The 12498-nt window shown below is 38.0% G+C and overlaps 1 protein-coding gene across 6 annotated transcripts in view; it reads left to right on the top strand.

Annotated features, from left to right (window-relative positions):
• GRID1 (glutamate ionotropic receptor delta type subunit 1) overlaps nt 1-12498 on the top strand; it is a 654467-nt gene that overhangs the window by 417917 nt on the left and 224052 nt on the right. For all 6 annotated transcript variants that reach the window (XM_087963843.1, XM_087963842.1, XM_026674217.2 and 3 more), the window contains exon 4: nt 604-809. In XM_087963843.1, the coding sequence (XP_087819969.1) occupies nt 604-809 (206 nt within the window). The remainder of the gene's footprint in view (nt 1-603; nt 810-12498) is intronic.

The following is a 12498-nucleotide window of genomic DNA, read 5'->3' as shown; positions in this document are numbered from 1 at the left end:
AGGGTATTTGCAGGTCAGGGTTGAAATAAGGGATTGCCCAAATTACTGGGTTGATAATGTTACCTAGTCAGGGTATTGAAAGGTCTGCAAGAAAACAGCCAAGCTAAGAGAGCACCAAGGACCTCTGAAATAAAATTAACTTGGCAAAGGGGACTGATGGCATAAAATAGAAGATACCTGTATGTGAGTGAATAGGATGTTCAGTGGAACTTACCAAGCATAATGACACCCAGACATGAAGCTAATTGGGGCAGCCCAAGAATGTCTCAAATGGCTTTGAACTTTGGGGCTCGGGATTAGAAAGAATGATGGGTAGATTCTGGAAGGAAGTTAAACCCATGAAAAAGTAAATATTCAATCGCTACATATCTATTGTGAGTTATGCTTTGTTTTCTATTTCAGGAATGTCACACTACCTTCAAATGAGGGATTTCCAATGAGATTTGGATTTATTCAGAGTAAAATCCAGCAGGCTAAAAGAAGCCTCTTTGACAAGCCAAGGGACATCTCTGTTTTTTGACCTTTGTCATGGCTTCTTCTTTGCTTAGAGCTATGTTCTTTTTCTGAGAGACCTGAAGAGTGATTTCTGTTTCTCTTTGGCAGATATCCGTGGCCTACAAGGATTTCTGGATCAGGCTTCAAAGCTGGGACTTGACGTGTCTTTACAAAAAGTAGACAGAAACATCAGCAGGGTTTTTGCCAGCCTTTTTACTTCCATGAAAACTGAAGAGCTGAACCGCTACCGAGATACCTTACGGAGAGCCATCTTGCTTCTGAGCCCAAGGGGAGCACAAACGTTTGTCAATGAGGTTAGTGCTTTCCTTAACTGACAGTCGTAAGAGAAGTTGATCGTAGATCATCTCTACTTCTGCAGTTCAACCTTGAGATGCCATGCTTTCTAGTTGGGTCATGCTAAATCATCTGCAGTGCAACATTAAATAAAATAAAATGTAGACTTGGGAACTTTGAAAAGTACACTTTGAATTTTCGCCTCTCTTTTTGACGTTTCTCACCATTCCAATAGCTTTAATGTTGCAAATATAAGGATCCATGTTCATATGATTAATAGATCAGCACAACTCAATACTCTTCAGTGATAGGAGTGATTATGGAGTGTGATCAGCTATGCTTATTTGGAAAATAGTTCCATACATTTCCTTTATTTATGCTACATTTATTTATGCTAGCCTGGTGTTTGCCTTCTTGGGCAAAGCTTACCTCACATTCTTCACACTGTTATGGTTGTTAAATCTGAGTGGCACAAGTTTGATGTAATAGGCAAAGCAAGTATGTATGAATTGAAATGGACTGATATTTCATATATTTTGAGTGGATCTGATGAATTACCCCTATGGAAAAGTAATTTCTAGATGAATTAATATTTTAATGAATTTTATCTTTTATAAATGAATCAATAATGTATTTTTGACAGGGATCATCAGCTAATTAATTTTCACATGGAATTATAAGGGATTAATTGCAAGAAGAGTTAATTGCTCTTTTTGAGGTGGTGGGAATAAAGAATTATGGAAGCTCATAAAATAGAAAAGGGTCTGAGTGCAGAAAACTGTCTAAATACATTATTTTTTAAGTTTCTGCTTTGTTTAGTTATAATAACATAATATTATGTAATATTATGGTTTGTGTTTGATAACAATCCAGTTATCATTACCATGTGGAATAATGTTCTCATTGGATAGTATTTTTTTTTGCCTCCCTCTCTTTAATGAAATCGATTTTGAGCAACGTGAAAAATCAGAAACAAAGTTCATATAAACGTAATAGGTCTGATACAAAGACCATGCAATATTAATGTTCTTTAGTTATTTTCTTATGGTTTATCAAATGTGAAACATTGTTATGGTTTACCAGAGCCTGAATCTATATTTAATATTTTATTTATTAATCAATTGGTGATTGCCTTATTTGTTTATGATTGCAAAATGTAGATTGTTGTTTTTTTTATTATTTTCTTTCAAGGAGAGAATAGGAAATGACTTTTCACTGCTTTCTTCTGAGATATCTTACATATTGCTTACAAGATAATAGGTATAAGTAAAAACATAGTTATGAATACATGGATACATATAAGAAAAATAAAAAATATATAAAAGAAACAATAGGACAGGAACGGTAGGCACATTGGTGCGTTTATGCACGCCCCCTACAGACCTCTTAGGAAAGGGGTGAGGTAAATAGTAGACATTCTAAGGTTAAAGTTTTTGGGGTTTGGGGAAGAAACCACAGAGTCAGGTAGAGTATTCCAGACATTGACCACTCTGTTGCTGAAGTCATATTTCCTGCAATCAAGTTTGGTGCAATTAACCTTGAGTTTGTATCTATTGTTTGCTCTTGTGTTGTTATGGTTGAAGCTGAAGTATTCATTGACTGGCAGGACATTGCAATGTATGATTTTATATACTATACTTAGATCGGACCGAAGGCGACATAGTTCTAGATTTTCTAGGTCTAGAATTTTGAGTCTGGTGGCATAAGGTATTCTGCAACGAGTAGAGGAGTGGAGAACTCTTCTTGTAAAATATTTCTGGACTTTCTCAACTGTGTTAATATAAGATTTGTAATGTGGGTTCCAGTTTGATGAGCTGTATTCGAGTATTGGTCTAGCAAATGTTTTGTATGCTCTAATTAGTAGTGTGATATTACCAGAGAAAAAGCTATGTAAGATTAGATTAACAATTCTTAACGTCTTTTTGACTATGTAGTTACAGTGGGCTCTAGCACTTAGTTCATTAGAGATGAGTACTCCAAGGTCCTTGACAGAGTTTGGATTATCAACAAGGACTTGACTATTCAGCTTGTATTTTATTTTCTGATTTTTTTTTTGCCAATATGTAAGACAGAGCATTTATTTGGTGAGATTTGAAGTTGCCATTTGTTTGACCATTCTGATACATAGTCACAGTCTTTTTGAAGGGTAGCGGTATTCTCGGTGGTGTTGAATAACTTTACATCATCAGCGAAGAGAACGCAGTTGCTCTTGATATGATCACAGAGGTCATTTATGTAGAGTATGAAAAGAGTTGGTCGTAGAACACTGCCTTGGGGTAGACCACTGTTGACAGGTACAGAATTTGATAGGACGCTCCCAATTTTGACCATTTGTTGTCTGTTTGACAGGAATGCTTCTATCCAGTTATGCAGGTGTCCAGAGATACCATAAGATTTTAGTTTTAAGAGTGTTTGTCTTGCACCACTGAATCAAAGGCTTTACAGAAATCTATGTAGATTGTGTCTATTGCTTTGCCCTGATTGAGTTGTGTAGTCCATATGTTTTTGCAGTGTAAGAGTTGCAGATTACATGATAATTTTTTCCTAAAACCAAATTGTTTATTAGAGAGTAGGTTGTTTGTTTCTAAGTGGAGGATGATGGATTGGTTAATAATTGATTCCATGACTTTACAGGTGACGCAGCATAAATAGCTTGGTCTGTCATTTTCAACTAGGCTGGGGTCTCCCTTTCTGAAGATGGGGATGACCGTGGCTTGTGACCATAGTTTTGGCAAGGAGGTGGTCTGGAAAGATTTTTCAAAGATTATGCTTAGAGGTTCAGCTATGGCAGTGGGTAGCTTTTTAAAGAAGTAGGCACATATTCCGTCCCGTCCAATAGATAGAGATGGTTTTAGATTGCATAGTGCTTTTTCAACATTGTCTTCTGTAAAATCAATATGTATTAGATCATTGTAGTTTTCTGTGGTTCAGCTAGGAAATACTGGGCATGATCCATTGCTGTTTACAAATACTGAGCCAAAGAATGTGTTAAAGAGGTTGGCTTTAGTGTCATCGTTGCAGTCTTTACCATTGGGTCCTATCAGGGGTGGGATGGACCTTGAGTCTTTTAGTTTGTTGTTTACAAAATTGTAGAAAGTGTGGGTGGAATTGGTGCGTAGAAGGTTTTCTTCTTGTTTAATGTGATAATTGGTGCATTCAGTTTTTATCTGGTGGCATAAATTTTTGTATCGGCTTTTGAAGTTGGCAACGTGACCAGATTTGTTTTTCTGCCAAAGTGATTTCTTTTTGGATTGAAGCTTCCTTATTGTTTTGGGTAATTTATTTTTTCTGGTTTTGGGAGTTGTTAATAGTACATATAGTTTGATGACTATTTTGACTTCAAGTAAAAATATGTTGTAATGGTCTTCAACAGTATTGCATCCAGTGAATAGGAATTGCCAATCAAGGGATGAGAGATCATTATTTATAAGATCATAGTTACCTTTTTTGAAGTTATAATTGGGGATTCCCTCATTGTGATGATTTTTGTGTGGACATATGTTGAGATGAAAGTCAATCATGTTGTGATCACTGTTGGAAAAGGGTTCTTTAATTTGTATTCCCTAAATTGAATTCAAACTATTGCAGAAGATGAGATCGAGGCAGTTGTTAAGTCTAGTGTTGTTGGTTACTCTAGTCCCAGATTTGTTACTGCATTGTATAAGGTTGCATGTGTGGGTTCAGTTGTACATTTGTTAAGGGTCCAGTTAATATGGGGTAGATTGAAGTCACCAAGAAAGATAAAAGCATGCGGGCAGGATGTTGCCCATGTTAGTAGTGTATTTAGCTTGTTTGCATGTTCGATGTCATAATCAGGGGCTCTGTAACATAACTGAAATGTGATATTTAAGGACACTTCACAGACGATGGTCTCAGGAATAGCAAGCTCCTGGGTAACTTGGATGTTTTTTAGATGTAGGGACTTTTTATAGAAGATAGCAATACCACCTCCTCTACGGATTTCATGATCTGATCGGTAAACATGATAGTCTCTTACTGTGGTAATGGAGTCAGGGAGAGATGCATTGAGCCATGTTTCACAGACAAATATAATGTCGAATTTAGCCGTATTTAGTAAGAGGAGAAATTCAGGTATTTTATTTACAAGGCTGCTTGCATTGAGTAGCTTGCATTTAAGGCCCGTTGTGGTTGGAATAGAGGTAGTTAGGGGCGTGCATGCCTAGTTTTGAATGATGTTGGATTGGATGGGGTGGGGTTGAATGCGGAGTTGTGGGTTATGTGACTTTCTTTTGATGCAATCAGCTCTGTAGTCAATGTATAGGTCCTTTTCTCCATTGTCTAGACAGTTTTTGAGCTCTACGTGGAGTTCATGCAATTTGGATAAGTCTGGTCTTGAGTGAAGTTTTTTGTGGTTGGGATTGGTTTTTGCAATGGCATTTATTGTATGAATGAATATGTGTTTTCTGGACTCATTTTTGCATACAACTCTACAATATATATGCACATACATACATAGATACATACATACATACATATGTATTTGTTTTCTTAAGTTTTCGCGGGTACTTACATGTATGCCATTCAGCTTTGTTCCAGTATTTTCCCACGTCATTATAATTGTGCTTTTAAAGTTGTAGCAACGTTTCGGCAGGATCTCATCTGCCATCATCAGGCTTCTGTATTGTGTTCGTCTGTGAGTCAGACTTTCACAGCCGTTTCAGTTTTAAATTTGGGGCTAGCCTACTGCTGTGCCAGAATGTTTTTTTCTTCATCCTGATTGGTTGGGAGTCTTGGTCTGTGTTTATTGGTCTTGGAGTTTGCTATGTTCTGGTTGATTGGTGTTTCTCATATCTTCTGTCCGTTTTGTAGCTTTTTTTGTCTTGATTGGCTGGCAACATTGTGTTCCTGTATTGGAGGCTTTTAGTGCAGCTTGGCTCCGAGTAAATGGAGGGCTATCATTTATTAGGAAGCTAGGTTTCATCTGGGTGCCTAGTTGGGGTGTGTTTGAGCTGGAGGTATCAGGGGGGATCTGTTTGTGCCCAGGTGTTTGCCTGGCTTGTGGTGTGGAGATTTTTTTGTTTGTAAGTGCAGGCGACGTTTCAGCGAGGTCCCACTCGCCATCCTCAGGCTGGTGCTTTCGGCTTCGTGCCAGTGCAAGCAGTGTGTGATCAGAGCTGCCGTCTCTCTATAAATACTGGTGGTGGGGGCTGGTGTGCTGGGCTGGTTGGCTGTGCTGCTGCCTCTTGAGTGGTTGATGGAGTTGATGTTGGTATAATGGGCTGTGTGATGGCCTTGTGAGTTTTGTTGTGGAGATATCCTGGATCTTGTGCTGTAATCTCCTGGGTCGTTTGTTTTGTAGTGATCTTTTTTCCATTAGCCTTTTAACGGCTTGGGTAATGGGTTGTGTGATGGGCTTGCTAGTTCTTTTGTTGTGGTATCCTGGTCCTGCTGTTGTAATCTCCTGGGTCGTTTGTGTTTTGATCTCTTTTCCATTAGCCTCCTGTGTAGTAACGGCTTGGGCAATGGGTTGTGTGATGACCTTGTGAGATTTATTGCTGTGGTATCCTTGGTCTTATGCTGTGATATCCTGGGTCATTTGCTGTGTTGCAACTTCTTGAGTTCTTGTGTAATTTCCTGAGTTTTCTGATGTGACATCACATCAAAGAACTGACCAGAAGGAAATTTGGAACACAGAAAACTTTACTTCCTACTTCAGTGGTATACATTGCACTATTAACCTCTGGAATCCATTATATCAAAATACAGCAATTGACCCTAATTTAACGGGATTAAGTAGCTCAAAAGGAGACCAGAGGTTTTGAATATTCAGGGTTACATCTGAGTTGTGGAAAACCTACTTTTAAATATTAGTTGTAAAGAAGCAATAGTTGCCGAGGATGTGTCTCCATTTTTTGCTTTTGTGAGTATCTAAGTGGATTTTGTTGGCCTTCATGAGAAAATGCTGGACTAAAATGGGATTTATTTTGATCTTACAGGCTTGAATATTTAAGGCCTTGTGTGGGCCCTGGGTACAATGGACACACATTTTATTGTACCCTGAGAATTATGACAATATACTCTGGAATACAAGCCCTGTATGTTGCATTGTGGGGTTTGAAAACTTAAGAGAGATGTGCAAGGTATCTTTCTGGAAACAATATTCTCCACTGTCCTGTCAAAGGGCCCTGGGTTTGGTTCTGTGCATGCACTAGATTCTCCCATCCTTGACTGGAAACATCAAAGCGAGTTGTTGACACCGTTTCAGCTAATTTAAGGTTTTCCAGGATGCTTTGAAATTGCTTTCCTTATAAGGATGGTTTTCCGAGCTGCCTTTCGGGCATGCTGAAAAGAACCAGGATAAATTAAGGACTATGCTATATTTCTATTCACTCCAGCAGCAATATTTTATTATGTGCTTCCAACCGCTGCCCTCTAAAATACATAACTTCTGTTAATATTCAGGTTTGCCATTCACATGTCAGAAAGGCAACAGCCCTGCAGGATGTGAAGTTTAAAGGGTAATGCACTAAATTATCATGCTGCTCAGACCTTCCCCAGAGAAAAAGGGCTATTACAGGAATTATTAGGCTAATGATCCTGATATTTTTCCAGATCCCTGCAGGAATATATGTCTGGGCTGAATTAAGAAGTAATTTGTTCAAAAATCTTCTGTTACTGAATCTTGATTGATTCAGTAAAGCTTTAGGAGACGAAAAGTTGAATAATGGAACTATGTAATCTTTTTAAAGGCTGTATGCCTTTGAAATATGCTAAAGGGGATAATTTGGCAATCATATAGGCCATATGGAAGTTAGCAGGTTACTTAACTCTATACTATTTATGAACCCGTGAGCCACCTGCACACTATTACAATCAGCGGGGGAATGAAATACAGCATTTTTACTCTGGTTGAAATGTGACATTTGAGATAAAATGGATTTTTAATAGGTTGGGGAAGAAAAAGAGATATTGTCCCATCCTTGTGAGGTCTGGGTGCCCCGGTACAGTTTCTATCACACCGTCAAGGCCTGGGAGCTATTCTGCAGAAAGGATAGCTAGGCAGAATATCCTTTTTGGTAAAATCTATCTTTTGTCTGTAAAAGACCAGAAAGGCTCTTGAGGGGATCAGTGGCTGAGCTATTCAGAGAAAGAACTCAACCAGAACCAAAAATGAGGGTTACATAAGAGCCAGACATCAGCAAAATGTTAATAGATAAGTCATCTTTAAACTATCCGGATCCTTAAAAAAGGGAAAATTTGCTCCCTTTCCTTTTTTTTTTTTTTTTCCCCCCATGGAGAGCTAAGTGAGAGGGCTGGAGGCTACATGGCTTTTGTTATGAATCTCTGCTTGGTGTTATTGTCATCTCTGCTTTTAAAGACTTAGAAATGAGTGGAAATCTGGGGCTGGATGATATGAGTAAGACATGTTGGGTCTGTGATGCTGGAAATATTGGGAAATATTCAGTGTGTTTCTGAAGGGTAGCAACACAATTCAAGTGGTATCTCAATTTGGTCCTGAGCCTGAATTTAAGATTTCCTCTGTTTAAAATGAGATTAAAATAAAATTTGAGATCAAAATCAAATCAAATTCACTGTATAGATTTATACAAGATATATATATATATATATATATATATATATATATATATATATATATATATATATATATATATATATATATATATATATATATATATATATATATATATATCTTTTCATCAAAACACTCTGCAATAGAGGAAGTCTAAAATAAAATCCAGAGAACTGAACAAGTATTAGTATAACTTAGAATTCATCTGATACACAACACTAAGTCATAGTCGTTGGCTTCCTGAGATAAAGTTCATTTGCAAGCCACAATAGCAGAGAATATAAGGCACACACCACACGTTATGGTTGAATATGTATGAAACTTTAACTTTCCCTGGTCTAAATTTCAGTGAAATTAAGTTTTGAATCATAGCTCCACTGACTTGAAAAGACACAGACATATGTGTTGCTCTCCTGGTCTCTGTCAAGGCAGCAAGCAGCAAAACATAAATCCAGTTCTGTGATTTGATGTTCATCAGAATGTTCTCCCTTATAATGTGTGTAGAACAGAAAAACTTTGGAGAAACACCAATGCTTTGACTAAAGATCAGTAGCATCTTGGCAGGAGAGTAGGATATGACAAATTAGGCTTTTGATGAGAAGCATGGTTCAGTTCTATAATTTAAATGGGTTCCCAAATTCATTGACTTAATTAGGAGGTGAGCAGGTGTGGGATTCAAAAATTTTAACAACCGATTCTGTGGGTGTGGCTTAGGTGGTAGGCGTGGCTGGGTGGGCATGGCTTGGTGGTCATGTTATTGGCTGGGTGTGGCCAACTCAATATCACTCACATCGAGGCACGCATCTCCTTGCCTGGCCTCTCATGACTGTGGGGATGCTGCAACAGTCGTAAGTGTGAAAAATGGTCAGAAGTCACTTTTTTCAGTGCCATTGTAACTTTGAATGGTCACTCCACACAAGCAAAGTACTAGCAAAGGAGTGGAAAAAAACTCCAGAGAAGTTCCAGAGACAGGAAGTTTAGTCCTGCCAAGAATGTAATAAGGGTAGTAAATAAGGGAGAGGCAGTTTCTGTAAGCAATACCAGAATGTTTCCTTCCTGCCTTCCTTACAGGATTAGGCCAATAATTTCTTCTAACAACCGGTTCTCCGAACTGCTTAGAATGTTAACAACCAGTTCTAGCGAATAGGTGCGAACTGGTAGAATCCCACCCCTGGAGGTGAGTAATATTGTCAGATTAAGGAAGATGATCTGGGTTTACTCAGAGTATGAATGCCACAACTGGGCTGCAATAGTTCATATCAACATTAGGTATCAGGAAATAGTGTCCCTTGGTTCCATTGAATGGTCTTCAGGAAGTTGGCATTGTTTTATATATAATCATTATATTTCTGCCCCAATTGTGATCCCAGGGGACTCCTGGTGGCTTGATAGTAATATAGATATCATTAAAATATTCCTAGTCCTTTCCAAGGACCTGGATAGGCAAAGGTGGGTGTTTGATGGCGTTACAGTTCTTTCTCTTCTGCTGGCTTCCAGGTATTGCCATATCCACTATCTAGACTTTTTGTCTTTCTTGTTCCTCTTATTAAAAAAAAAACTGTTTAATTCCTTTTGAATTTCATGGGAAATCTGACAATCAGACACTGATCGTGCTCTATAGCTAATTGGATTCTTGAATCTAGTTTAACTTTATTGTTTTCAAATTGTATCAGGCCAATGTCAGCAGCCTCCACTTTTATATATGTATTTGTGACATTTTGTAAATTGCTTTATTAGCCATTGTTCTTTCTATTTAACCAAGAACACCATGCCTATAATGATCCAGATGTTTGACATCTGCCTTTTAAATTTAATAATAATTGGTTCTGAATGCAAAGGGCAAAACTATGTCAGGTACTTAGAGCAATGACTATAAATAAAGCTGCACTTGAGATAAATTTATCTGTCATGTTAGAATATCCAGTGGTAGGAATCTTTTGAATGCAGACAATCAAGTTAATCTGAACACATACAAATTACTATTTTATTACTCTGCCTGTAATCCTTTTTAATAGAGAATTTCAAGTGATGTAGGAGTGCTGATGGAAAATATTGCAGATAGTATCCAGATAATTCTGGCTGTTCAATTAATCATGAACAATCTAAATCTTGTTTCTGCCTGAGTGAATGATGTGACCTTTGGATTTATTCCATCAATAGCTGAGGAGTGGGACAGGAAAGGGCCCAGACTAAAAAGGACCTTTTCCATTACAGGGTTAGAACTGAACAACAAACTGTTAATTGTCTTAGAATTGTTCCATGGAAGAACAGCATATTTGAAAATTCTCTTGAAATGTTACATTTCTTTGGCATCTGTTTTGTAATACAGGTAGTTTTCGACTGATGACCATAACTGAGTCCAAAATTTATGTTGCTAAGTGAGACATTTGTTAAATGAGTTTCCCCCTATTTTATACAACATTTTTTGCAACAGTTATTAAGTAAATCATTGCAGTTGTTAAGTTAGCAACATGGTTGTTAAGGATATCTGGCTTTGTTCTGACCCAACCAGGTTCCCAAAGAGCAAACACAGACAAAGGCAGCAGCCCCCCACCTTTTAAGGTTTAATAACAATTCTGTTCTGAAGGCTGCTTTCCACTAATTAGCTCTGACAAGAAAGAGCCTTCTCAAATCGTTTGTCAAGGCTGCCAAAAACCCAGAGATAAGAACTAATTTACAAAATTCTCCAAACACGAACTAAGATGTCCACCAGTTGAGTTTAAGAACTTCTTTGCTTTCTGCAAATAACACTTTTTCAAACCTGGCTTTTATCCTCTTGAGGGAGGGGCCATTACCTTGCAGCCTTACTCCTGAGTCATCTGTGCTGCTGTAATTGTTCTTTCTTCCAAGTAATCCTTCGTGCACATGCGCTTGGCACAGGCTCTTCGGGAACCTCCTCATCACTGCTGCCAGTCCCCACAATCTCTGAAGGCAGCAGTCCACTCCCTAATGGTCCTGGCCCCTCATCAAAGTCCTCGCTCTCCTGAGCCATCTGCACCTGCTGCCAGCTAACCACAACAGACTTTCCCACTGATGTTGTTTGTCAAAAGGTCTCAAAACGGGATCACATAACCCGGGGAGACTGCAACGGTCATAAATATGAATCAGTTGCCAAGCAACCAAATTTTGATCACAGGACCATGAGGATGGTGCAACAGTCATAAGTGTGAAAACCAGTCGTAAGTCACTTTTTCAGTGCCATTTTAACTTTGAACGTAAGTCTAAACAAACTATTGTAAGTTGAGGACAACCTGTATTATTTGAGTGTTCTGAGTGGGATTAGCCTGCTGTAATTCTGAGGGCAACAAGTGGCTGTGCATATGTGTAAGGCTGTTTGAATAATATCTGCCCACAAAAAATTAGCATTCTGATAGTTTGGAACCATTTACTGCCATTTTCCCCTGATTTATTCTTGGATTGACAGGAATCTCTTCACTTATTTACTCAGGTGATTTACTGTATCTGGCTGCTCTGTTTGTAAATTACAGCTCTAGGTAGCTAACAGAGAATTAAAACCCAAAAGCCATAGAAATAAATCCACAACAACAACAAAAATACCCAAGGAAAAACAACAATCGCCATATTCCCATTCTCATCATTGAAAGTGGGCTACTTATACACAGTTGTTTACGTATGAATATAGTGAACAAAAGTGTGAATGCCCTTTTAATCAGTACTTCTTATGCTTCCTTTGCAAGAAATAACAGTTTTCAAAGACTTCCTTTATGGCAGCTGAGTGTCTTTCAGTTTTGCTCTGGGGTTTTCCCCTTCATTCACTTTTGTTGAATTCTTCCAGTTTAGAAGTATTGGTAGTACTTTTTTGCAGCTACAACACATTAAAATCTCCAGATTTTTCAATAACACTCATATCTGGGGACTGAAGAACCTTGTAAAACTGTGGCTTTTATATAAGTACTTCATGATTCAGTTGGAAATATGTTACACATCTGAAAGGACTTGTGTACAAGGAATTGTGTAGCTCTTTACAGATTAGTTACCTTATTTCACTGAAAATAAATATTTAGTGGTAAAGCTTGTCTTCCTTCATAGCAATGCAACACAGATGGGGTCATTAGCACATATGATATTGCCAGGGGAGTAAATAATTAGGCTTTTCCAGAAAAAAACACCAAACTGGATTTAGGCAGAGTTTGGAG

Source organism: Notechis scutatus, chromosome 4 (assembly GCF_049901735.1).
Source record: "Notechis scutatus isolate UNSWTSFEM ecotype Mainland chromosome 4, rNotScu1.2, whole genome shotgun sequence".
Lineage (NCBI taxonomy): Eukaryota > Metazoa > Chordata > Lepidosauria > Squamata > Elapidae > Notechis > Notechis scutatus.
The sequence above is the reverse complement of the archived record's forward strand: the minus strand, read 5'-3'. Positions and strand labels throughout refer to the sequence as shown.